This window comes from Spironucleus salmonicida, chromosome 6 (genome assembly GCF_000497125.1).
Source record: "Spironucleus salmonicida strain ATCC 50377 chromosome 6, whole genome shotgun sequence".
NCBI lineage: Eukaryota > Fornicata > Diplomonadida > Hexamitidae > Spironucleus > Spironucleus salmonicida.
The window spans coordinates 1,018,202-1,041,195 of NC_090601.1; the positions used below are offsets into that span (position 1 = coordinate 1,018,202).

The 22,994-nt window shown below is 41.9% G+C and overlaps 22 protein-coding genes, 4 non-coding genes and 1 pseudogene across 26 annotated transcripts; 14 read left to right on the plus strand and 13 right to left on the minus strand. All coding sequences in view use genetic code 6, as the record gives it.

The window, feature by feature from the left end:
- Positions 1 to 442: 442 nt before the first annotated feature.
- On the minus strand, positions 443 to 2,575 carry SS50377_26194 (Ribosome biogenesis protein ERB1; the record flags this gene model as incomplete). Its single annotated transcript, XM_067910011.1, has 1 exon — positions 443 to 2,575. One exon carries the CDS (start codon positions 2,573 to 2,575, stop codon positions 443 to 445), a length of 2,133 nt encoding a protein of 710 aa, XP_067762767.1.
- Positions 2,576 to 2,725: 150 nt separating this feature from the next.
- On the plus strand, positions 2,726 to 3,064 carry SS50377_26195 (Ribosome biogenesis protein ERB1; annotated as a pseudogene).
- Positions 3,065 to 4,242: 1,178 nt separating this feature from the next.
- SS50377_26196 (Myb-like DNA-binding domain-containing protein) lies at positions 4,243 to 4,482 on the plus strand (the record flags this gene model as incomplete). The annotated part of the gene is made up of 1 exon (XM_067910012.1): positions 4,243 to 4,482. One exon carries the CDS (start codon positions 4,243 to 4,245, stop codon positions 4,480 to 4,482), a length of 240 nt encoding a protein of 79 aa, XP_067762768.1.
- A 105-nt stretch (positions 4,483 to 4,587) lies between these two features.
- SS50377_26197 (uncharacterized protein) lies at positions 4,588 to 4,794 on the plus strand (the record flags this gene model as incomplete). The annotated part of the gene is made up of 1 exon (XM_067910013.1): positions 4,588 to 4,794. The coding sequence occupies one exon, from the start codon at positions 4,588 to 4,590 to the stop codon at positions 4,792 to 4,794; it is 207 nt and encodes a 68-aa protein (XP_067762769.1).
- An 84-nt stretch (positions 4,795 to 4,878) lies between these two features.
- Positions 4,879 to 4,950, minus strand: SS50377_t20102. The gene has a single exon. It is a non-coding gene; the product is annotated as a tRNA-Glu (tRNA).
- Positions 4,951 to 6,047: 1,097 nt separating this feature from the next.
- On the plus strand, positions 6,048 to 7,103 carry SS50377_26198 (uncharacterized protein; the record flags this gene model as incomplete). The annotated part of the gene is made up of 1 exon (XM_067910014.1): positions 6,048 to 7,103. One exon carries the CDS (start codon positions 6,048 to 6,050, stop codon positions 7,101 to 7,103), a length of 1,056 nt encoding a protein of 351 aa, XP_067762770.1.
- A 427-nt stretch (positions 7,104 to 7,530) lies between these two features.
- SS50377_26199 (Myb-like DNA-binding domain-containing protein) lies at positions 7,531 to 7,770 on the plus strand (the record flags this gene model as incomplete). Its single annotated transcript, XM_067910015.1, has 1 exon — positions 7,531 to 7,770. One exon carries the CDS (start codon positions 7,531 to 7,533, stop codon positions 7,768 to 7,770), a length of 240 nt encoding a protein of 79 aa, XP_067762771.1.
- A 106-nt stretch (positions 7,771 to 7,876) lies between these two features.
- SS50377_26200 (uncharacterized protein) lies at positions 7,877 to 8,083 on the plus strand (the record flags this gene model as incomplete). The annotated part of the gene is made up of 1 exon (XM_067910016.1): positions 7,877 to 8,083. One exon carries the CDS (start codon positions 7,877 to 7,879, stop codon positions 8,081 to 8,083), a length of 207 nt encoding a protein of 68 aa, XP_067762772.1.
- An 84-nt stretch (positions 8,084 to 8,167) lies between these two features.
- SS50377_t20101 lies at positions 8,168 to 8,239 on the minus strand. The gene has a single exon. It is a non-coding gene; the product is annotated as a tRNA-Glu (tRNA).
- Positions 8,240 to 8,330: 91 nt separating this feature from the next.
- SS50377_26201 (uncharacterized protein) lies at positions 8,331 to 9,068 on the plus strand (the record flags this gene model as incomplete). The annotated part of the gene is made up of 1 exon (XM_067910017.1): positions 8,331 to 9,068. The coding sequence occupies one exon, from the start codon at positions 8,331 to 8,333 to the stop codon at positions 9,066 to 9,068; it is 738 nt and encodes a 245-aa protein (XP_067762773.1).
- A 124-nt stretch (positions 9,069 to 9,192) lies between these two features.
- On the minus strand, positions 9,193 to 10,338 carry SS50377_26202 (Cysteine-rich membrane protein 2; the record flags this gene model as incomplete). Its single annotated transcript, XM_067910018.1, has 1 exon — positions 9,193 to 10,338. The coding sequence occupies one exon, from the start codon at positions 10,336 to 10,338 to the stop codon at positions 9,193 to 9,195; it is 1,146 nt and encodes a 381-aa protein (XP_067762774.1).
- Positions 10,339 to 10,759: 421 nt separating this feature from the next.
- Positions 10,760 to 11,689, minus strand: SS50377_26203 (Mannose-6-phosphate isomerase, class I; the record flags this gene model as incomplete). The annotated part of the gene is made up of 1 exon (XM_067910019.1): positions 10,760 to 11,689. One exon carries the CDS (start codon positions 11,687 to 11,689, stop codon positions 10,760 to 10,762), a length of 930 nt encoding a protein of 309 aa, XP_067762775.1.
- Positions 11,690 to 11,940: 251 nt separating this feature from the next.
- On the plus strand, positions 11,941 to 12,903 carry SS50377_26204 (Glucokinase, ROK family; the record flags this gene model as incomplete). Its single annotated transcript, XM_067910020.1, has 1 exon — positions 11,941 to 12,903. One exon carries the CDS (start codon positions 11,941 to 11,943, stop codon positions 12,901 to 12,903), a length of 963 nt encoding a protein of 320 aa, XP_067762776.1.
- Positions 12,904 to 13,882: 979 nt separating this feature from the next.
- On the plus strand, positions 13,883 to 14,236 carry SS50377_26205 (uncharacterized protein; the record flags this gene model as incomplete). Its single annotated transcript, XM_067910021.1, has 1 exon — positions 13,883 to 14,236. One exon carries the CDS (start codon positions 13,883 to 13,885, stop codon positions 14,234 to 14,236), a length of 354 nt encoding a protein of 117 aa, XP_067762777.1.
- A 330-nt stretch (positions 14,237 to 14,566) lies between these two features.
- SS50377_26206 (uncharacterized protein) lies at positions 14,567 to 14,779 on the plus strand (the record flags this gene model as incomplete). Its single annotated transcript, XM_067910022.1, has 1 exon — positions 14,567 to 14,779. The coding sequence occupies one exon, from the start codon at positions 14,567 to 14,569 to the stop codon at positions 14,777 to 14,779; it is 213 nt and encodes a 70-aa protein (XP_067762778.1).
- Positions 14,780 to 14,805: 26 nt separating this feature from the next.
- Positions 14,806 to 14,879, minus strand: SS50377_t20100. The gene has a single exon. It is a non-coding gene; the product is annotated as a tRNA-Arg (tRNA).
- Positions 14,880 to 15,155: 276 nt separating this feature from the next.
- SS50377_26207 (uncharacterized protein) lies at positions 15,156 to 15,491 on the plus strand (the record flags this gene model as incomplete). The annotated part of the gene is made up of 1 exon (XM_067910023.1): positions 15,156 to 15,491. One exon carries the CDS (start codon positions 15,156 to 15,158, stop codon positions 15,489 to 15,491), a length of 336 nt encoding a protein of 111 aa, XP_067762779.1.
- Positions 15,492 to 15,502: 11 nt separating this feature from the next.
- On the minus strand, positions 15,503 to 15,721 carry SS50377_26208 (uncharacterized protein; the record flags this gene model as incomplete). Its single annotated transcript, XM_067910024.1, has 1 exon — positions 15,503 to 15,721. One exon carries the CDS (start codon positions 15,719 to 15,721, stop codon positions 15,503 to 15,505), a length of 219 nt encoding a protein of 72 aa, XP_067762780.1.
- A 466-nt stretch (positions 15,722 to 16,187) lies between these two features.
- Positions 16,188 to 16,517, minus strand: SS50377_26209 (uncharacterized protein; the record flags this gene model as incomplete). Its single annotated transcript, XM_067910025.1, has 1 exon — positions 16,188 to 16,517. The coding sequence occupies one exon, from the start codon at positions 16,515 to 16,517 to the stop codon at positions 16,188 to 16,190; it is 330 nt and encodes a 109-aa protein (XP_067762781.1).
- Positions 16,518 to 16,699: 182 nt separating this feature from the next.
- SS50377_26210 (uncharacterized protein) lies at positions 16,700 to 17,035 on the minus strand (the record flags this gene model as incomplete). The annotated part of the gene is made up of 1 exon (XM_067910026.1): positions 16,700 to 17,035. The coding sequence occupies one exon, from the start codon at positions 17,033 to 17,035 to the stop codon at positions 16,700 to 16,702; it is 336 nt and encodes a 111-aa protein (XP_067762782.1).
- A 333-nt stretch (positions 17,036 to 17,368) lies between these two features.
- SS50377_t20095 lies at positions 17,369 to 17,441 on the plus strand. The gene has a single exon. It is a non-coding gene; the product is annotated as a tRNA-Gln (tRNA).
- Positions 17,442 to 18,002: 561 nt separating this feature from the next.
- On the minus strand, positions 18,003 to 19,916 carry SS50377_26211 (MFS and transmembrane domain-containing protein; the record flags this gene model as incomplete). Its single annotated transcript, XM_067910027.1, has 1 exon — positions 18,003 to 19,916. The coding sequence occupies one exon, from the start codon at positions 19,914 to 19,916 to the stop codon at positions 18,003 to 18,005; it is 1,914 nt and encodes a 637-aa protein (XP_067762783.1).
- Positions 19,917 to 20,051: 135 nt separating this feature from the next.
- SS50377_26212 (uncharacterized protein) lies at positions 20,052 to 20,342 on the minus strand (the record flags this gene model as incomplete). The annotated part of the gene is made up of 1 exon (XM_067910028.1): positions 20,052 to 20,342. The coding sequence occupies one exon, from the start codon at positions 20,340 to 20,342 to the stop codon at positions 20,052 to 20,054; it is 291 nt and encodes a 96-aa protein (XP_067762784.1).
- A 213-nt stretch (positions 20,343 to 20,555) lies between these two features.
- SS50377_26213 (uncharacterized protein) lies at positions 20,556 to 21,410 on the plus strand (the record flags this gene model as incomplete). The annotated part of the gene is made up of 1 exon (XM_067910029.1): positions 20,556 to 21,410. One exon carries the CDS (start codon positions 20,556 to 20,558, stop codon positions 21,408 to 21,410), a length of 855 nt encoding a protein of 284 aa, XP_067762785.1.
- A 47-nt stretch (positions 21,411 to 21,457) lies between these two features.
- SS50377_26214 (uncharacterized protein) lies at positions 21,458 to 21,673 on the minus strand (the record flags this gene model as incomplete). Its single annotated transcript, XM_067910030.1, has 1 exon — positions 21,458 to 21,673. The coding sequence occupies one exon, from the start codon at positions 21,671 to 21,673 to the stop codon at positions 21,458 to 21,460; it is 216 nt and encodes a 71-aa protein (XP_067762786.1).
- Positions 21,674 to 21,902: 229 nt separating this feature from the next.
- SS50377_26215 (uncharacterized protein) lies at positions 21,903 to 22,586 on the minus strand (the record flags this gene model as incomplete). The annotated part of the gene is made up of 1 exon (XM_067910031.1): positions 21,903 to 22,586. One exon carries the CDS (start codon positions 22,584 to 22,586, stop codon positions 21,903 to 21,905), a length of 684 nt encoding a protein of 227 aa, XP_067762787.1.
- A 47-nt stretch (positions 22,587 to 22,633) lies between these two features.
- SS50377_26216 (Transmembrane domain-containing protein) lies at positions 22,634 to 22,993 on the plus strand (the record flags this gene model as incomplete). The annotated part of the gene is made up of 1 exon (XM_067910032.1): positions 22,634 to 22,993. The coding sequence occupies one exon, from the start codon at positions 22,634 to 22,636 to the stop codon at positions 22,991 to 22,993; it is 360 nt and encodes a 119-aa protein (XP_067762788.1).
- Position 22,994: the final 1 nt, after the last annotated feature.

Below are 22,994 nucleotides of genomic sequence, written 5' to 3' on the forward strand. Positions count from 1 at the left end.
TTATTTATGTGAAAAAAGTTTGCTGCTCTGCAATCAATACAAAGAAAAATGGTTTCACCTCATATACTCATTAACGCATAATGAAAATGTATTTAAAACTAAGAAGTAAGGCATCACAGCTTTAAATGAGTGATAGATCTTCCTATAGATTAACTTAATTTTATTGTATTAACGGGTTATTTAAATTAATACTTTTATCAGAGTAAATTTCGTGAAATAATAATATCTTTTAATAACCAATGGCTCCCAATTTATCATATATAATGCTGATATACTATATTATATATGAGAATACTTTGTAGATAACACTGCACTATAATCTTTGGCGCACTTAAAAATATATATTAAATAAGAAAAATAGACTTGTATTCAAACAGAATTACAATACATTCATAGATAATACATTATGAAAATTATGTAGTGAGAAATACTGTTTGTTCATTCATCTCCAAATCCTCACAGTCCCATCACCTGCACAACTTACCAAATTATCGCCAAACCATGCTAGATCTGTTACTCCCACTTAATTCTTCACACCATGGCCCCGCAGTACGCAACAACTTGCTATCTTATAATCAAACATCCTCAATATTAAGATGGTGCCGTCCGCTCCCCCAGCAGCTATCAGACCGCTGCTGTTAATATTTATACAGTTTACGGGAACACGGAAGAATGCGTTCTTATTCTCGCAAAAACCATCAGTTCCGACTCCAAAGAATGATATTCCACCATTGGAATGACCAAATACCACATTCCCCCCACTGGCGCAGCTGCACTAGATTTAGCCACTTCGACAATCAAATTTTTATACTTTACCTTGTATTTTTAAATCATATCCAAATGCTGATTTTTATTCTGAAACTACTAATTTCTTACCTGAAAAAACACAGTTTTATACTTAATTAGCACGTGAGAAAGGAATTTAGGTTATACCTGACGACACTTTATGCACAGAAACATTTGAAGCACGTTCGGATATTCTTGATGTTGAAAGAAGATAATTTCCATTAGTATTAAAATCAATTTAATTTATTATCTCCGGCCCGTGTATCCTTAATATAATTTCATCATTTAATGAAGAATATAAAGAAATTCTATCTGGCAAGTTATTTTTATCATTTTAGTACTTTATAGATACTAAACGTTGATCAAGCTATTTTAAAGCATCTCTATGCTTTTCTGAATCTTTAGATTCATTATTCTTAACTTTATCCTTAAATTCTTCAAACTTTTGATCTTCAGAATCTGAGTTTTCTCGTTTTTCAGCAATTACACTTTCACCATTTTTATAAACAATTGTGCCCTATAAACACTCCCATGCCCATCCAGGTGCAGTTTTAACAGCATCTGCATTCACATTCAAAAATTTTCGCGTTCTCTACTTTGTTTCGGTCAAATTCTCACCAAAACTTATTCCTAAATCTATAAAAACTATTTAATTTGCACATGCACACGCTACTATAGATACATCAGTCCTTGGACAAAATTTTACACAATTTATTTCATGGAAATAATATTTATTTAAATTTTCTGCTAATTTTTTATATTTTATTAATATTATTTGTTTTAGTAATTTGCCTGTCGCTATTTCATAAATTCTGCAAATACCATCTTTACCACCAGTAGCTAAGAACTTTTGATTTGGTGATGTGTCAACACTATTAACTTTACCTAAGTTTCCACGTAAAATCATATCTGTAAAAACGGGGAAAGGTCTTAAGTTCTATTACTAAATCTTATTCTAAAGTTTGAAAAATTAATCAGATTCAATCTGTTTCTTAATTTATCTTGGAGCGAGATAAAGATCAAGTTATCTGTTAAATCTATCAAGCCACAGTTTTTCAGTATCTGGTACCAAAGTTCTAAGTGATTTTGAACGCCTTTAGGAAAATTCAGCTGGTGCATTATATGATTCTTAAGTAGTTGGTGGTGCTATTTTGGGTGGAGTAATATAATTAATTTAATCAGCTGTAAATTAAATTTCTTTTTCCCATACATTATTGATTTTATTTAACTTTAGCTAATATTATTTCTGCTTCAATTTATAATTATTTGGGTCTTCTGGATCAAGTTTACCTTCTTAGATAAGCTTTCTAAACACCAATGCTCTTTTATATTCATGAATTTTCGTAAAGGCACCTTTTGAGCCTACCACATCTGTTTTCATAGCCATTGGGAATGTCTCATTAATATTTTTAAGATGAGGTTGATCACGAACATTAATGTTAGACAGAGGTTGGTTTTTCGTTATTAAATTGTTTAATGCTGTATATTCTTCATCGGATAGCTTTTTAATTTTTCCCGTTTTAGGATCTGTAATTTCTCTAAATAGTAATGACGGATCTTTCTATAAAGCTAAGAATTTTTCTAATTATTCGCCTGGCTCGGATATCTTAAGAGGAAGCTCTTTTCCAAATACTGTATAGCCTTAAACTTACTCATTAGGTTCTGCACGATTATAATCATCAGGATCAAAAGATGAATCGGATAAATCTTCTGAATAAGCAAATGATGATGGTGTAGATATTTCATCAAAAGAAGCTAATGATTCTGAGAAGGAAGATGCTTCACTCATTGTGAAGTGAAAAATGAAGTGTATCTATACTTATATCTATTATATATGAAATAATCAAAATGTTATAAAATATAACAAAATGAAAATTAGAATATTTTAATCAGCTTATATTGGTAATTGATTACTGCAAAAATTAAGTGAAGTAATGATTAAATCTAGTGCAGCTGCGCCAGTGGGGGGAATGTGGTATTTGGTCATTCCAATGGTGGAATATCATTCTTTGGAGTCGGAACTGATGGTTTTTGCGAGAATAAGAACGCATTCTTCCGTGTTCCCGTAAACTGTATAAATATTAACAGCAGCGGTCTGATAGCTGCTGGGGGAGCGGACGGCACCATCTTAATATTGAGGATGTTTGATTATAAGATAGCAAGTTGTTGCGTACTGCGGGGCCATGGTGTGAAGAATTAAGTGGGAGTAACAGATCTAGCATGGTTTGGCGATAATTTGGTAAGTTGTGCAGGTGATGGGACTGTGAGGATTTGGAGATGAATGAACAAACAGTATTTCTCACTACATAATTTTCATAATGTATTATCTATGAATGTATTGTAATTCTGTTTGAATACAAGTCTATTTTTCTTATTTAATATATATTTTTAAGTGCGCCAAAGATTATAGTGCAGTGTTATCTACAAAGTATTCTCATATATAATATAGTATATCAGCATTATATATGATAAATTGGGAGCCATTGGTTATTAAAAGATATTATTATTTCACGAAATTTACTCTGATAAAAGTATTAATTTAAATAACCCGTTAATACAATAAAATTAAGTTAATCTATAGGAAGATCTATCACTCATTTAAAGCTGTGATGCCTTACTTCTTAGTTTTAAATACATTTTCATTATGCGTTAATGAGTATATGAGGTGAAACCATTTTTCTTTGTATTGATTGCAGAGCAGCAAACTTTTTTCACATAAATAATATGGTTTACACAAGATATATATGCAGGGTAGAAACATGTCCATTCAGCCGTATAAGAGAAAGCGTGTCTCGTTCCCATATACGTACTGGGATGCTAAGTGCTGGGTTATTTATAAACTGTGGGTCCAGATAGTGCAACGTCTATCCCATTCCAAAATGGAATCGAACCAAACTCCATTATGACTATCGCACGAAAGGTAGGTGATCGTTTGCTACGGGATTGTGTATATTGTGCGTGTGGTACGGCAAATAGTATAATGGTCATTTGGGATCGCTATCATGATTCAGTCCATACTTCTAAAAAATACACGCCGTATTCAGATTATCAGCAGTCGTAGAGTTCACTAGATTTCAGATTACCTGGTAACGATACCTTACTTATTTCGCTATTCTAGTTTGCTAGTAATCTTTAAGGGGTATATAGTGTAGCAGGGGCCTTGACAAACTTTACATATTCGGTCAAACTATATAGTATTAAGCGACTTCACGTCATTACATCCTTAACTATCAAAACATTGGCCAACTAATCCCACTGTAGAATTTTTCTGTGCATTATGTCCGTACTAACTAGAACTGATAGCATCAGTCCGCAGAATAATCTCCGAAACCGGCTTCCTGCTGGCGGGACAACATCCATCCGCGCCGTTGTTTCTTCGGCCTGCGGAGTACCCGTCCGCATGGCGAGCGGAAGGGCAAAGTGCATTCCCGGCCCACGCTGCTCCTTTCCCTTAGAATGAGGGCGCGCACGAGGTGGACGCACGAGCAGGAGGAGCAGCTGCGCCAGGCCTACGCGGACTACTGCGGCCGCTGGGAGGTGATCCGCGACAACGCCTTCCGGGGGGCCACCGTGTCCCAGCTGAAGAACAAGTACTACAAGCTCGCCCGCGCCGAGCCCGTCGTGCTCAAGGCGGCCGGCGGGCTGGCCAACATCGCGCTGGCGGACATCCAGCTGCTGGCGAGGATGCTCGAGTGAGAGTGGTGCTGCCTTCCGAAACCGGCCGAGGGGTTTCTTGGGTCTATTTTGGAAGCGCTTTTGGGTATTGCGCAGACCCCCATATAACAGCATCGCCGCTCTAAAATGGGAGCGCAGGCCACGCACCTTCCCCGGAAGCCCGCCTGCAGCCTCGGCCTCCAGCTCAGCGAGCTCATCAGCGCCACGGTCGCCAGCGAGCCGCTGTACACCGCCCGGCCGCTCTCCTCGGATCTGGTGGAGCTGGCGGAGCTGATGCTGTGCCAGACCTTCGGCCCGGAGGCGCTGCAGGCGGACCTCAGCGGTGCCGAGTGAGGGAGCGAGTGAGCGAATGAATGAATGGGTTGGACCTGGTGCTCCCCATGCCTCCTGCCGAGTGACTCGCAAGCATTAAAAATCCTCCTACTCCGGGAATCGAACCCGGATCACTTGGGTGAGAACCAAGTATGCTAACCGTTATACCAAGTAGGACTGCTAGCTATCCCATGGTACGGCGCGCAGCTATCACCCATGGCCTGAACCCGTCTGCGACAATTCGGAGTATTTGCCAAATGCTTACATTTCCGTAAAATATGCTTATTGTATCTAAACTTAAAGATTTCCTAAATCTTAGATAATATGTTGTGGGAAAGTATCTCGCAGCTGAAAAGAACGATCGCTCTAATACAGGTCCAAATGCTCTCCATACTGGGCGTGCATGGGTTCTGCTAAGTGTTATTTAGCAAACGAGAACGCCAGTTTTTACTCAACGCATTTCCCTCAGCGTCCTGCCCCAAGTGCTCGGAGAGTTTGTTACCTTGCGTTTCATGGAGATGGCGACTACATCCTATTGGCCGTACGCCGGAGTCATAACAATTCATTTTTCGGCCAGACTGAGAGTTCTAAATACCTACCAAATCGGCAATAAAATGTGCCAACGGAGAAATTATAAGTTTGCCCCGATATTCTAATTCGTGGAACTTAGAACGGAACTGGGTGCAAACGCATGATTACACAGGAGCTTGCTTTTATCATTGATAGCCACTCTGCGGTGCTGGCTGCATGGCCATTTTAAGCGGAATCGCATCTGCGAGTCTAATTTAATATAGCTGGATCATAAGTATTAGGCCAGAAACTATCCCAACCTGCGCTCTTGGTGCTATTTCTCGATACCATAGAGCATTAAGTCCGCGGATGGAAACTATCCCAATTTGCATTCTTTCGTATCTGCTGTTCCAGCCGGGTCAGCAGCACGCGCATTCGCGCCAATAGCTAAGCAAACCCTGGCAGTCGAAAAGCGATCCAAACTGGGCTTACTACGTTCATGCGCGCTTGCGAGCCTGGGCCTGTTGCGCCCAATTTGCTCTAGAAGAAAGGGGATCCTTTACGAGCTTGTTCTGGGGCACTTTTGGAACTTCAGGCTACTTTACCGCACTTACATTGTGTTGCGCATCTTAAATCAGTTTGCTGCCGTTTGTTCGTAGGCCCAGGCTAAAGATCCTCGTGCTGCCAGACTATGTACGCTATTTATGGCGCACGTAAGATGACTACGAAATACGCTTATAATGGTATTATAGCGTAGGCTGAAAATGGTCCGCATCCTTCAGCCTGAACGGTATTTTGAATTCGTTCAAAAATAGGGCGTGTTCGGAGAGGAAACAGTCTGCGGCTTGGTGCCATTTACAGCGGTATTTTAGGTGGTGTAGGGCGCCGTGCAATTTGGCGTGCGCGCTGGAGTAAATGCATAGTTGGACCACCGCAGGTCTGCGTAGATTTACAGACTCCAGCGATTTCCAGTAGTTACAATTCGAGGGAATCGCCAAAAACAAATTGTGGACAGCGGGCAAGCCTACTCGACGGGCGAGGTAGGTTGGTGCTCAAAAGACGTCCATTTACCTATACAATGCATTATTATATACTAGAAATTAACTAATCAGCACCCTTGCCGCATAGCTCCGTCCTGCGTTATGGAGTCATGCGCTGTAATTGCGAGCACCGTTTCGCAATTTCCAGCATGGTTATCGCATGCGTCGTGCTTAGTAACTTCGCGGCTTCCTTCCTCGAACTGCTACTCGGACATGCTCTGGGACTGGCACAAGGATGGCGGCAATCCGGCCTGGCGGCCTTCCCAGATCAAGAGAGGCAGGCCCGATCTGCTAATTAGCAGCAAGTCCCAGCTCCCAGCTGGTACTGCTGAAGGCCCGGTGCTGCTTAAAGTCCGCGCCTTTATTGCGCGTTTGAGCTCTCGATTTGCGGGTTCCAAAAACTGGCCTAGCCTTGAACCCCGCGCCAAGCCTCAAAACGCAGTAAAGTCATCGGCACTGTCGGGCGCGTAGCTCTTGCTGGCTCCGGCTGCTGTGTTTTCGCGTATGCGGCACAGAAACTCGCGATTCTAACCTCTACTGCCTATGCATGCGGCCTATTTCCTACAGAAGGCCCGGAGGACCTCGCGTTGGGCACATCATATACTACGCGCATATGTAGGTATATAATAAATTACCCGAACCGCGAACTACAAATGCTCGTTTCCAATCCACACCTCGGGTACGCACTCCCAGAGCGTAGCTTCAGGAGGCTCGTGCGCCATAAGGCACCTGACTGGGTTGCGCATACAGCGCAGCTACGAATAAAATGATTGGCAGTGAATATTCAGTTACAAGTGTGTTGGCCGAATGCAACTCGCGACTCGCTAATGTTAGTTTTAATGTGTTTGCACAAGATATCCTAAAATTAAAAATCAGTTTTTAAAGTAAATCCCTCACGTAATATATTATATAGGAAATTTTAGCTCCCGCGATAGAACTCTACACTAGCCCAATAACTACTGGTAACTCATTCCGCTGAAATCAAGCCACGGTTTTAAGCTCAGTTTTTGACGAATTATTCTGCAGGTATTATACTTTGGTACCAACTTACGAGGGGAAGTCCGCAGAATAATCTCCGAAACCGGCTTCCTGCTGGCGGGACAACATCCATCCGCGCCGTTGTTTCTTCGGCCTGCGGAGTACCCGTCCGCATGGCGAGCGGAAGGGCAAAGTGCATTCCCGTCCCGCGCTGCTCCTTTCCCTTAGAATGACGGCGCGCACGAGGTGGACGCACGAGCAGGAGGAGCAGCTGCGCCAGGCCTACGCGGACTACGGCGGCCGCTGGGAGGTGATCCGCGACAACGCCTTCCGGGGGGCCACCGTGTCCCAGCTGAAGAACAAGTACTACAAGCTCGCCCGCGCCGAGCCCGTCGTGCTCAAGGCGGCCGGCGGGCTGGCCAACATCGCGCTGGCGGACATCCAGCTGCTGGCGAGGCTGCTCGAGTGAGAGTGGTGCTGCGTTCCGAAACCGGCCGAGGGGTTTCTTGGGTCTATTTTTGGAAGCGCTTTTGGGTATTGCGCAGACCCCCATATAACAGCATCGCCGCTCTAAAATGGGAGCGCAGGCCACGCACCTTCCCCCGAAGCCCGCCTGCAGCCTCGGCCTCCAGCTCAGCGAGCTCATCAGCGCCACGGTCGCCAGCGAGCCGCTGTACACCGCCCGGCCGCTCTCCTCGGATCTGGTGGAGCTGGCGGAGCTGATGCTGTGCCAGACCTTCGGCCCGGAGGCGCTGCAGGCGGACCTCAGCGGTGCCGAGTGAGGGAGCGAGTGAGCGAATGAATGAATGGGTTGGACCTGGTGCTCCCCATGCCTCCTACCGAGTGACTCGCAAGCATTAAAAATCCTCCTACTCCGGGAATCGAACCCGGATCACTTGGGTGAGAACCAAGTATGCTAACCGTTATACCAAGTAGGACTGCTAGCTATCCCGTGGTACGGCCTGCCGCTGCATCGCCCGTCCCTCCGCCTCACCAGGCACGCAAACCCCAAACGTCACTTCGCCTCAGATGCTGCACCCGTACACCCGGTTGTACTTCTCCGCCCGGTTGCGCCACTTGGCCGCGGTGTCGCCCCCGACACCAAACGGGCCCGCCGCTGCCACCCGCGCCAGCGCGCACGGCGTCGCATCGCTGGCCTCCTGTGCCCATTGCTGCTTCGGCGCACCCTGGGCCTCCTGCTGCGCCTGGACCACCGGCTGTTGGGGCGCACTGACGCAGAACCCCTCTACCGTGATGACAATTCTCTCGAACTCGGTCCGGACCTCGATCTCGCCAATGTGCGGAACGGGCGACAGCGCCTGCACCTGCAGGTCGCAGCCCGCCTTCTTGATGATCGCCGTGATGCGGAAGTGCTCCCTGCCCACCACTAGCCGGATCCGTAGGTCCTTCGAGTGCTTCTTCCCCGGGAGCATCAGCACCGGCAGGAGGAACGCGTCCTGGAAAATGAAGTGCTGCTGGAAGATCTGGAGCCCGCCGGCTGTCTGGGAGCCGGAGACCGACGACTACAGCGAGAGCGCGAGGGGCGTGGTCTGGCCATTGAAGGAAGCCTGGGACCGCTGGAACGAGTTCGCCAGCTGGTAGGCCGCCACCGGCGACTGGCTCAGGTTCTGCTGGATCAGCTTCGCAGAGAACCCCCGGTACTCTGGATAGAGCTGTTTGAGCGATGCTATGGTGTCCTGTGCGCTGGCCTCCGGAAGCTTTGCGTACCGCTCGGCTAGCAGGCGCTTGTTCATCTTTGGAAGTTGAGAAATAATAGTATTATATTATTAATAAGGAATTGTAAAGATTGTAAGAATGTGTTCGAACTACGCTAAATTATGCGCAAATTTCTATGCATTCAGTATATTTTTATAAATAAAATAGTAATTCATCAGTTGAATTTTGTTTAAATATCATCGGGTACTCTGCGACTATTTTTCTTCTTCATAAAGTACACCACGCCACCAATAACACCAATAACGACTACCACCGCGATAACAATACCTACAATACCGCCTGTCCCAATCTTATTATTCGCAACGCACGCCTCGCCATTTCCAACCAGTTCAGTGTCGCAAGCCGCGCAGAGCGCTGGGACGCCCATATTGCAGGACGAGCACCCAACGATGCCCATACACGCCGTAAAGGCCACACATTGCGACTTGTCCGGAGACAGTATGTAACCAGCCCTGCAGACGTCGCACAGGCGCTGGTCGTGATACCAGCAGGTCTCGCAGTTGGAGATCGCCCCCAAGCATATTGCCTCTTTGACGCATATCCTAGTGTCCCTGGCGCACTGCATTCCGTCCGGGCAGGCCTTTCCGGACCCCAGAACGCACTCGCAGGTCTTGCCGTCGAGCGCCATTTTGAGGTTTATCTGGCAGTTCTCGCAGACGTTGCTACTGTCGCATTTGGCGCAGTAAATATTATCACCGCACTTAGCCGCTACTTCGCACTGCCCATCTGCGTTCACCGTCATTCCGTTGTTGCAAAACTGGCACTTCTCGGGGTCCGTCTTGTTGCAGCGGAGGCAGTTCTGGACGTGCAGGCAGGCGGCCACGTTCACGCAGGCGCGCGTCGGGGAGCAGATCTCGTCCGACTGGCAGCCCTTGCCAGAATTGACCGTGCACTCGCAGAGGTTGGTGGTGGAGTTAATCTGCATGTGTGCTGAGCAGGCCTCGCATTTGGTCGGGTCCGCGGTGGTGCACTTGTTGCAGTACGGAATGACGCCGCACGCGATTTTGATGCACTGCTTGGAGGTCGAGTCGAGGCCGTAGCCCGCCGCGCAGCTCGAGCAGTCGACCGAGTTCGTCTTACTGCACTTCGTGCAAAACGGATTCTGGCGGCACGCGCTTATGTTCGCGCAGGTGGAGGTCGCGGTGATGCACATTTCCTTAGTCTTGCAGGAGGCGTTTGTACCGCAGAGGCACTGGGTTTTGTCAGCGGTGAGCGTGTGGTTGGCACCGCAGGTCGCGCATAGAGCTGGGGTGGTAGAATCGCAGGATGTGCAGTTGGGGATAACCTTGCAGTCCGTCATTTTGAATAGCTATTGCGGCATATATTGGCAATATTGATGTTTGGAATAAGCTTTAAGAATTATACAATTGTATAATTTCAAATATTTCGATGTTAGAAAAGTGTAAGAATTATAAAATTTGGTTAAGGCTTAAAATAGTACAGTTTATTGCAAATAAATGGTTTTGATATTATTAGTTTTCTTTCCAAAAACACTTATGATTTAGATACTTATGATAAATCTAAATCAGTATGAGAGGTTAATTATAATATTGACATAAGTAAGTATAATAAAGAAAATATAAGATAAAAATTTAGAGTATAAATATAATAATATTATTAATTTTAAAAGTATTATTAAATTTGTTATATAAAAAATATTCAATGAGATGTATTTAGGGCAGAATATGAAGTTAATTATTATAAAAATACAATTTCTTGAGTCACTTAACATCAGTGTTAGCATCAAAATATCGGTTTATACACTTTTGATCTTCTTCATATATCTAAATTTCACTTTAAACCTAACCAATAAGCACCATTCCCATACCAGAAATAACATACTCAGTTCCTGGTTTTACATAGAAGCTATCACCTTTGCAGCGTTATGTTCCATCGATCATAGTGTTTTCTAAAACGAGAAGAACTTAAAACTTTTGTGCAAGAATTTTAATCGATCCTGCTAAAGAGACCTCATAAACACTGAAAAATTCACAAGAACTGAGCTGCTTTATAGCTGACTACTCACATTTTTCAACCTTCAAATTTTAGCTTAGTGGATCTTATTTATCAAATTTTAGCACTTTTAAAGCTGAAGTAACGTGCAGCTCTCGTGATTTTCCAAAGCTGTCCTTTCTGTTATAGTCATAAAGACGATATGTCGAGTTGCTATTTTACTACACTTCAGCTATCAAAATACCGGCACCAATTCCGTGGACAGTACCAGCTGGAACGAAGATGGCATCTCCCTTCTTGACTGGCTCATAGTTGATATACTGCTCCAAATTTTCACTGTTTATTGCCTCTTCAACTAACTCTGCTGTCATAGTTTGGTTCCAGCCGTAAGCGATTTTAGCGTCTTTGACAGCATCCAAAACGTACCACATTTCAGTTTTTCCGTTTATTTTGTCTGCAGGATGGACCTGAATTGACAGATTATCTTTAGCATCGATAAATTTGACTAAAAGTGGGAAATCCTCGCCTACGATTTCTGAGAATTTTTTATTGTCTTCAGTCCAGGACGGTCCGTCAGCTCTGCTAGATACAACCCATGCTTCAGCAACCTTATCAAATGCGGTTTGGTAGTTGAATTCTTATTTGAGGCGGATTCCGCCCCAGAGGTAATTGGTAAGATGTGGTGTTAATTTTAACATTTTAGGATGATACTAGATATTTTAAATAATATATAATATTTTTATGCAACGAATAATTTGTTTAATAAACAATATTCATATATTAGGTTTAGCTAACTGTTTAATTTTATCCAGTAACTGAGAATAACTAATGGTAGAAAAAACTACGTAATAGGTATAAAAAATTAAATTATGTTTTATAAAATATGATTATTACTTACTTTAAGTTCGGAATATAATTTTTTAAGTAAAATCAGATTTGTCCATTCCTTATGAAATATTACATCGGGATTGACTTTGGTGGAACTAACATTGCTTCTGGCGTAGTTGATGAAAATCACAAGATAGTCGGTACGCATTAAGTTAAGACCCTTTCTGAGCGCGACCCTATGCACGTAATTGCTGATATGGCTCAGTGTGCACGTGAAGCTGCTAAGAAGGCCGGCCTTGATTTTGATAAGGATATCGAGTGGGTAGGTATTGGAGCTCCTGGCACTATCAACGGAAAAGATGGTATAGTCGAATATTCCAACAATATCAATTGGTTTAATGTCCCACTGGGCGATGAGCTCAAAAAAGCATTAAACAAACCAATTTATATGGACAATGACGCCAATGCAGCCGCTTATGGCGAATATATTGAAGGATCTGCTAAAGGCTCTAAAATCTTTGTCATGGTAACATTAGGGACTGGCGTAGGCGGCGGCATTGTCATCAACAACGAAATCTTCACGGGATTCAACTCAGCCGGCGCCGAATTGGGCCACTAAGTCATAATCCTTGATGGCAGACAGTGCACGTGCGGAAGAAAGGGCTGCTTGGAGGCATACGCCAGCGCAACGGGCATTATCGCGCTCACGAAGGAAGTGATGGAGCAGCACAAGGAATCGCTTATGTGGAAGCTCGTAGACGGCGATTTAAGCAGAGTAAGCGGCCAGACGTGCTTTGACGGCAGAGAGAAGGGCGATAACGCTGCAAAGCTCGTCGTAGAGCAGTTTATCAAGTATCTTGGCTGCGGCCTAACTGATATAATCAACGTCTTCTAGCCGGATTTGCTATCGATCGGAGGCGGTATTTCGGCTCAAGGAGACTGGCTCATTGAGGAGCTCAGAAAGTGCGTTTCCGAGCAGGTATTCACGAGATTCAGCAAGAGAAACACGAAGATCATCAAGGCCTCTTTGGGTAATGACGCCGGAATTATCGGCGCTGCGCTCCTCGGCCAGTCCGGAAAATGACTGAAATTTGACTTTTACTCGCTGCTTAAATGCTTATAATTGCAGAAAAATCGCGTTATCGCTTTGAAACTACAGAAACTTGATCCGCATAAGCATATTTGGGATTCGAGTGACAACGATTTTCATGTCAAAATTTGAGCGGAAACTGCCTCCGCTGCAGTTTCTTCGAGCGCTTGAAGTCGTAAAATTCGTTGTTGCCTGCGGGGTAATTTTCAGTGAAAGTTTGCACGTAGCCGCTGAACGGTTAGTTTGGGGCTTTTCTGGTGAGATTTGGGGGTTCGTTAGTTAGTTTTTGCATTTCGTGGAAAAATTTTGGTTAGTATTATTATGTGTTTATTATGTTTTTATTATTTATTATTATTTTTATTAATTATTATTATTATGTGTTATATTATTATTATTATTATTATTATTATTATTATTATTATTATTATTATTATTATTATTATTATTTTATTATTATTATTATTATTATTATTATTATTATTATTATTATTATTATTATTATTATTATTATTATTATTATTATTATTATTATTATTATTATTATTATTATTATTATTATTATTATTATTATTATTATTATTATTATTATTATTATTATTATTATTATTATTATTATTATTATTATTATTATTATTATTATTATTATTATTATTATTATATTATTATTATTATTATTATTATTATTATTATTATTATTATTATTATTATTATTATTATTATTATTATTATTATTATTATTATTATTATTATTATTATTATTATTATTATTATTATTATTATTATTATTATTATTATTATTATTATTATATTATTATTATTATTATTATTATTATTATTATTATTATTATTATTATTATTATTATTATTATTATTATTATTATTATTATTATTATTATTATTATTATTATTATTATTATTATTATTATTATTATTATTATTATTATTATTATATATTGAATAACAATATTGGTAAATGAAGAATCACTATTTTCGGGCAGCGACGGATTACCACGACGCGGCGCAGGCGATTGTCGCACAGTTTTCGTCCCCGGAAGATCCTAGAATCGTGACCATGCCGTCGCTGTGCGGAAAGGATTCGCGCTGTGGGGCCGCGCACGCAGCCGTTATGCTGCGGCCGGATTTGGAGGATCTGATTGTTTAGGAGTTCAATGTCGAAGCGGGCAGTGCGAACTGCATCGAAATCCTGCGGCTCAAGAAGCTAACGTGCGTAGAGTGCGTCCAGCTTGTAGGGTAGTTCCTAGACGATTTCCTGGTAGACGAAAAAAAAATTGCTCAGGATATTTGGTGGAAGGAAATGAAAGAGTGACAATTATATATAATAATATGTTAATCAAAAATGGAATTATATAAAGTTTTGTAGTGTGAGGAACGAAAATATGTATTTCGGGTATGTTTGAGTTATGTTAGAGTTTCAATGAGGATGGTATAAGAAGATAGTTCTAATTGAAAACTCTAGATAATTTTATGCAAGTTAGTTGCTGAAAGATTAGGCAGATTGGCGTCAGTTATATGTTTTAAGGTATTGTATAGATTAGTATTAGTTACAATAAGAAAACCTACAAATTGTAAATAGTTAGGCTATATTGTAGTTAATATTAGGATATTAGTTTTTCAGTAACTTATTTAAAATTAAAAAATGGAATCCACAACCTTTTTGAAATTATAATTACACCAGTTTGAGATTAAATACGAAAGAGCTTCACTGGCGCTTTAGCTTGGAAGCAGTGTACAACAGCAGCTCCATATTGAAATAAACGGGCTCAGAAGATAAATTGACTTTGTAACGAAATTATTGTCTAATTTATCACCAATTAGTCTTAATATTAAAGATTATATTATATCTATGTGAGAATTTTTGTGCAAACTTATAAAATTTACCCTATAAGGGACTCGAACCCTCAACCTCTAACTTAGAAGGCTAGCGCTCTATCCAATTGAGCTAATAGGGCATGAATTATATAGTTTATTTATATAAATTATATATATTTGAAATATTCATTATAAATTTACGATATTCATATATAACTACAAGTAATTTTTATAAAAATAGATCTTCATATCCCTGATATATTATACATATATTATTGATAAATTAGAATTACATTCTAGAATAATCAATCTGATCTTATTGTATTCTTAGTTAGTTCATTATTATATATGATATTATTTTTCAGAGAAAGTAAATAATATTGTTGTATGTAACTAATAAGTGAATATAAAATAAAATGAAGTAATTACAATCTAAACACAATATGTTCCTCAATTAAGAATCGTCTTCTGATAATTACGAATATTAGCAGATTTTTAGTCAATCATACAGTAAGACAAAATCATAGATGCTTAAGCCAATCAAACAGTTATTCACACCAACAGTGAACTAGTTAAAAAAGCATGCAACAAAGGATAAAAAATCACTAATGATTTTGAGTTAAATAATGACTCATTCTGAAACTTTTGATGATGAAAGTATATCCTCATCAACCACATGTATCTCCGAATAGATACTAAAAATTGAGCAAAACCCTAAATGCAAAGATGATAGTACAGATTTTATGTTTTGAAAAATACACCATCAAATCCCACTAACAGAATTCCCCACAATACTATACCCAGCCTATCTTCGTGTTGAGCTGGCTCTAGAAATAGTAGAACTTTTAACAATTGAGCTAGCATGTCGGTAGTGAACAAGAACATCTATTGTCTATTATTATGTTTCTTATCCAAATTTACAATCAGGTTCTTCTTCCATTTTGTCGTCTTAAACCTAAGGTTTAGAACAGATTTGGCCCATTTTTAAATTTATCAATATATTTCATATAAAAGTATTCATATATTATATTTAAAAAACATTGCTTATTTTAATACTTGTGCTATATATTTAATTATTTTACAGTTAAATTTATACGACAAGATATAATTAATTAATCAAATATAATTATTATTTAGTTAAAATTTTATAAAACATACGTATGAAAAACATTACACTCTACAACGTATACTACTGCATAAAATATTAATAAGATGTATTATATTAGATAACCCTATGAAATATAATAGTATTGATACTAATTTATGAATCAGAACAAAGTCATCTTGCTCAATTAGGTATTTAAAAATATGGGATTAGTTTTGACAGTATTCATTTTTACAATATTAAAGGACTTAAAGAATTATTTTAAAGTCTCTTTAAGAAACAAAGAAACTTAGAAAATGGAAATAAATATATAATTTAATTTCTAATAATTAAAATTCAAAACTCATTGTGCTACTATTTCATGTAAGTCCCTTCCAATTTGACCAAATTGAGCGCCATTTCGATCAGTCATATCATTAATTAATCGAAAACTCTTAAGGTATTCGTAATTCATATGATTAAATCGCCCCTACAGTTATAAAATATCTTTATAGCTCTATTCCAGTTTAACTTTTAATGAAGAAATATTTGTTTCTAATTCACATGGATTGCTTAATATTTAAGGAATGACGTTAACAATAGGCTAAGGTAGTAGAGGCGTATTAATTCTTAGCCTAGGTTTGCGTGCATTTGACTGTTTCCGCAGCTACTCAAAAAAAGTCAATTTCGTCATTTTAACTATATAATAATTTTGAATATATAATATCACAATTAAAGGTTTAATTAATTTCGAGATTATAAGGTAATAAGCAATATTTTAATTTTCTTTAAATACTTATATTTAAATAATAGTATGTATCTAAGTTAAACTGAATTTTTAAACTACATTATAATATATATAAAGAATTTTACTCATCAGAACATAAAATCTATTTAAGGTTTTTAAAGATCCTCCTAATCGGAATCGGTAAGAACAAAATCTTTTAACTGCTAAAAACTAACATTATCCACGACTGCATCTTCTATTACTTCCAAGTCCAATTCCCTAACGGATTCTTTAATTTTCTTTAATGTAACATGCTGTTTGGTTAAGAGATTTTCGGGTTTCCGGGAGTAGAAGCTTAGTGATCTTTCGCCGTCATTTCTAGCTGTTATAAACTCAGGCATCTGCACATACTCGTCTGAGTCTGAGTTATTTCGCTTGAGTGTTAACTTTAAATTCATTGAAGGCGATCTGTCGATTTGTTTCATTTTCTTACTTTCTTATTAGTATTATTAATATAATTTTAAAGTATATAATAATCAAAATTAACCACTCCATATTTCTATTATTAAATAATATTATATATAATTTAAATTTTGTTAGTAAAAATTTTTGTTCAGTAAAATTGTGCAAAAATCAATATTTAGATGAACGAAAATCTTTCAGATTCGAGAGAGCAAAGTTCTCAGTTTCTGGTGAACCGATTTTTGCGGAAATTCAAATTATTTGCGTCCTCCGAACTTATAAACATTGTTCCTAATATGCCAATAGCTACTTTCACAAATTTTATAGTCATTATTTACATTATATATTTTCCCCATGCTTCTATGGTGTAGTGGTTAGCACAGTGGACTTTAGATCCACCAGACACCAGTTCGAATCTGGTTAGAAGTGAATTTTTCAAATCACAAACTGCGCGTTCTAGCACCAGCGCTTCCTGGCGCAAACTTGACGTGCTGACGCCACTGGAGTTTCGCACCTGAAAAGGCAATTTTGCTACGCTGAAGTGGCAGTCCGCGGCCCGTTCTGCGCGCATGTCTGGAAAACTTTTTAGAAGAAAAAACCTTTGCGAATTTTGAGGTAGTATGGATATAATAATAGTATATTTTTATAATGTGAAAATTTGAGAAAAGATGATTATATATGTATAATAATTATTTCTAAAATTAAAAACCAATTATTATTATACTAATTCTATGAAGAGTCGAAAATGCGCCTGGCGATATTATCGCCGCAGATGTACCCTAAGAGCGTGCCGCGATCGTATTCTCCTGGGCTTATCAAAACTGAACGCCTAAAGTTAAATCAAGCGGCACAAAATTTATCTGGAATCAAGTCCAGATTTTAGCAGCTGCCGAAAATTCGGGCAGCGCAGCGCCCAAAAACGCCACAAAATACAGGTTTATCTCTGCAAGAAATACTCAGGAATAATAGAATATAGTGATTACAAATTAGTCATATCATGGCCTGCTTTTTAAGCTCAAGCTTTCTTTTGCTAGCTTCCTGGTCCATCTCGGGTCTCTGGATTGGGGGCTTAAGCCAGGCGAGAATAATAAGACACCCACTTTAAAAAATCGTGTTCAGCAGTTGAGAGTCTCTTAAATTGTAGACCTGCATTTGGCCCGTTATCACACCGCTCAAACTTCTTCCAATTGAGTTCCCCACCTGGAAAACACCCATCACGCAACCTCTGTTCTGAGGTGTGGTGTACATTGACACCAACTGTAGGAATATTGCATCACAAAATATGAGGGAGACGCCGGTCAGGAACATGGTGAAATACATAAGGGCAGGAGGCTGAGGAGGATTTGGGGCAAAGTACACAATTGATTCGAAAATTGAGAAGTACTGAGCTAATATAATTGCGCGAAGCTCACCGAAAAAGGAAATAAATGGGCGCGCGATAACCGCGGATACCACCAGCCCCAGGAGGATAGATACAATTTAGACGGTGTTAGCGTAGCCTTTTGCGACGTTTGCATTAGTGAAACCATACATTCTTCCAGTAAAATATGGTCCACCTGTGCGAGAATTGGTAGAGCCGAGGAGGCTCAGAACGTAACTAAAGAACAAAATAAGCATATTAGTATTTTTGAGCATTGAGAGAAGGATTTTTAGAAAATTCTAATTACGGAGCGAAGTATTTTTGGGAACCTTAACATTCATTTTCTTCAGTTTTCTATACGTTTTGAGTTTCTAATTAGATTCTTTTAAGAATAAAGCACAAAAGACGACACTTATAATATATAAAACAACACAAGTAATATGCGTATCCCTAAAACTGAGTTTAACACGTCTCAAAATTTCATCTTAAGTTATATTACCAGCACTAGTGTTATACTTCTTATAATTACTAAAGAATACAGTTAGACCACTAGATATGACACTTCCAACTTAAGAAAAACAATTTACTAAAACTATAACAACACCTCTAAGCTTTGGAGGGGCTAAGTCGCTTGCTATAAGAAATGAAAGAGGTACTAAAATAGCAGAAATCCCAGATATTGCTCTTATTGTTAAAACAAAGTTTATGATAATTGTATTATCAGTAAAATTTTCAGCAAGTAAAAGAACTCCTACAAGAATGGAATAAATTGAAAGAATTATTAAGAATACTATTTTTCTGCCAATATAATCAGATACAAATAACCAGAAGAACGACGAAAACATTTGCACTAAATTGAAATATGTAGTTAAATTAGCAATGTCGGTAGCAGTAGCTCCAAAGGATTAAATAAAATAGGTGAGGTTAACTGCCGATAGCTAGAAGGCTATAGATGCAATAATTAGTGTAATATAGAGAGCCCACAAATTATTTTGGTAAAATCTTGGTTGTGTTTAAAGGTTCTAGTTAATGTCTTATACTTCCAAAATTTCAGTTCCTTGCATATTTATCAAAAGTTTAATTTCGGCATCAGATGCTTAAAATTCATAAATAAATTCATCCGAATTGAATTCCATTTTAGTCATATTTTCCACTTTCTAAAGCTAAGTGATATGGTTAAGCAGAGAACCAATAAAATTGAAATATGATGAGAAATCCAGTGGCTAGAGAGATGCATCAACTGTGATTGAGAATCTTTAAATTTGACTAACATATTTCGTAAAATTTGCTTTCTATTGCTCAGTAGGGGTGAACTAGAAGAGATCAAAAAGAGTAATTTATTCTGACTCTACTACAGGATCGGATACCAAGAAGGCTAGATTTTGCAAAAACGGCGAAGTAAATAGCAAACCTCCAAGATAGTGATCGTCCTCAATTTTTATATCAAAGTCGCGCTCTTTGGCGAAGAGCTTGACATACTGGGCCAGCCGATATTAGTTTCTGGCGTACTGAAGGCCTAGCTGGTTGAGGGCGAGGTCGGTCATTTCGAAATTGCCATTCGGATTATTAAGCACTGTATACTGTATTTTTATTTCCAGTGACCTAAAACTTAAAAACTTTTAGATATATACTATACATTATATAATATCGTAATAGATAACATTTATAGTAAATCAAATTCAGTTGGCGCGCTTAAACCTGCGCGCTATTCTTGCAAACAGCATCCCGTCCCGGATCTTCTGGAGCTCCTTCTCGTAGAGTTCGGTGAACTTTGCCTCGTCCAGCGGCTTCTTGTTTGCCTTGAGGCGCTTTTCGTTCAGAAGTCGTACCGCAGGAATCTTGTCGTGCAGGTCGTACGATGCCTGCAAGACCAAAATTTCCTGGTTATCCCGCCGCACGAACAACATCCACAGCACGGCCAAAAGCGCGGTGAGGGCTGGGGCGAGGTAGTGCGCGGGCGTGATGGCCATTTTGGGAATAGCGGGGAATACGTATAATAGTGGAGTAATGTGTGAAGTGGAATTACATTATAGGCATATTTAAATCGGGCAGATAGATGTCTTGCAGTGCAGGGGCACGGTGGCGAACGCAAGCTCGGTTCGTAAGTGGTGCCGCCGCCAATAAACCTCAAGACTGGTCGCAGTATGACCATATAATATCCCAAGTTCCCTCTCCGCATAATTATGGGATGCGGATCACAGCACGAGGCCGCGTCGGACGCGCAGAAGACAGAGCCGCAGGCCGAGCAGGCACCCAAGGTGACACACCTGGAATACGTGGCGGACGAGGACGGCAAGTCCCGCTACTCCAACTCCTCGGTGGACTTCTCGTGCCAGTACCGCCCAGAGGAGTTCGCGGTGGCGTTCCTGGAGATCGTGGACTACAAGCCGGAGACCCGCATCACCTTCCAGAAGTTCCGCCAGCTGATGCTGCAGCAGTACTCCTTCCTGTTCCCGAAGGACATCGACTCGATGTTCCGGTTCCTGTACTACAACAAGATCTAGGACTACAAGCAGGCCTTCCCCGACTCCAAGTTCGACGAGATCTCGCTGTCGTGCCTCCAGTTCATCAAGATCGGCTACATCTTCTACCGCTTCCACGATGTGCTGCGCGACCCCAGGCGCGCCCTATTCTACTTCCTGGACGACGGGTTCAACCTCCACGTTGACTACAAGAACCTGAAGAAGCTTCTGCGGCTGCACTACAACATTGACGCGAAGAACGCGATCACGCTCTTCAAGGTGATCTCGGCCAAGCACGGCTTCATCAACCTCAAGAAGTTCAACGCGCTGCTCGAGTACTTCGACAAGGCCTGTCTCACAGACGACCTGGCTTTCCTGTTCCAGGAGGAGCGGGACGAGGCCCACATGCCGCTAGACTTCGACAAGGAGCTGGACAAGGAGGTGGAGGTCTTCAGCGACATCAGCACGCGTAAGCAGGAGCTCGCGAAGCAGGCCGAGGACGGCATTCGGAAGTAGAAGCTGAAGGAGGAGGAGAGGCGGAAGAGGAAGCAGATCGAGAACCAGCTTATGATATGAGATTTGCCGCCGATCTCACTCCCGTGGATACTGAAGCAAAAGGAAGCTCACTGGGCGGGAGTGCCAAAATCTCTGACACTGAGCCGCACGGGCGCGAGGCTCGCGAGCAGCGCCTCCGCGAAGCCCATCTGCCGGCGGAGCCCGCGCACTTCCGTCACGAGCCGGGGGTTGGAGCTGCTCCCGAGCTCCATGGCGTGGGCTGCCAACGCGTGCCGGGCCGCCAGCTCCTTCAGCTGCAGCTTGACGAAAATGGTAGTCTCCATTTGTGGAGTGTGCGATTCCTGGTATCATCAGTACTCACGGCAGATTTAGGTCGGTGCGCGCCGTGGAAGGGTTTGTGATTTCAACCAACCTACCGTGGTTTCGGCGCAGCGCGAGTAGTATACCCAGAATAGGGTTCGCGAGAATAGGAAAGCAGTTTTCTGCGGAAGTGAGTTATTGGTTTTTCGGGGTCCGAGGCCGGCAATGCAAAATATATCCGTAGAAAATTCCTCAGAAATCGGCGCCCTCGATGGCCTGCTCCGTGCGGCAGTGCCCCTCCTGCTGGCTGACCGTGCTCGCGGTGCAGTCGGTGGCCCGCCCGTACTTCCTCTGCAGCCGCAGTTCCGCCCTCTGCGCGTCCTCCCTGCGGTGCCGCTTCCGGTCAGGGCTCCCAGCCCGCTTCCGCCTTCGTTCCTACGGTGCGCTGACCTCGCAACATACTGCTGGCGGGGGCGCGTAGAGAACCTCCGGGGTCCAGGGCGCGATACAGCACGGAGGCGCGACCTCGATCCTGCGCTCCCAGTGCTGCCACCGGAAGCTGGCGTTCATGAAGGCGTCGAAGGGCAGGCTGGACCGTTGGTGGTACTGGCCCAGCTGGAGCACGAACTTGGCCAGGACGCGCACGGTCTTCACGTTGTGGTAGTGCTCGTAGTGGCAGAACTGCTCGATGGGCACCAGGGGCCGAAAGCGCATCTGCTGCTGGACGATGTTGTACATGAGGGTGATCCGCTCGGTGCCTGGCAGGTTGCGGGCCAGGAAGCTCGCCAGGGCCGCGTCGGTAGCGAAGACGCTGTACACCAGGTCCAGGAGCAGGGCCTGGTTCGTGAGGAGCAGGAGCGTGGTGCGCAGGGTCTCGGTCTGCGAGAACCCCAGCTGCAGCAGCAGCGCCGAGAGCTTCGCGATCTCGCCGTTCATTTTTGGTGGGCGCCGGATATTAAATACCAAGGCGCGTATTCCCCAAAATGACGCTCTTCCCCTACGCCTGCACGAACCTGACCTGCCGGTTCACGCCCCTCTTCGTGAACTCGCTGGCGATCCAGCTGCTGCTGGAGGAGGGCCTGCAGATATTCAACGCGATCATGCTGATCTTCCGCGTCCGGAAGCACCGCAAGAGCTTCATGCGCGATGTGGCCGTCCTCACGGCGGTCTGCGGCCACCAGCTGTGCAAGACGATCGTGCAGACCGTGCTCACGAGCGCCTTCCTACTGGCCTTCTACACCAAGCTGCAGATCCTCACCACGCTCTCGCAGCTCAGCATCGTCGTGTGGAACGCCTGCTTCGTGCTCTTCACCATCGCGCTCCAGTACTTTCACCTGATGTGAC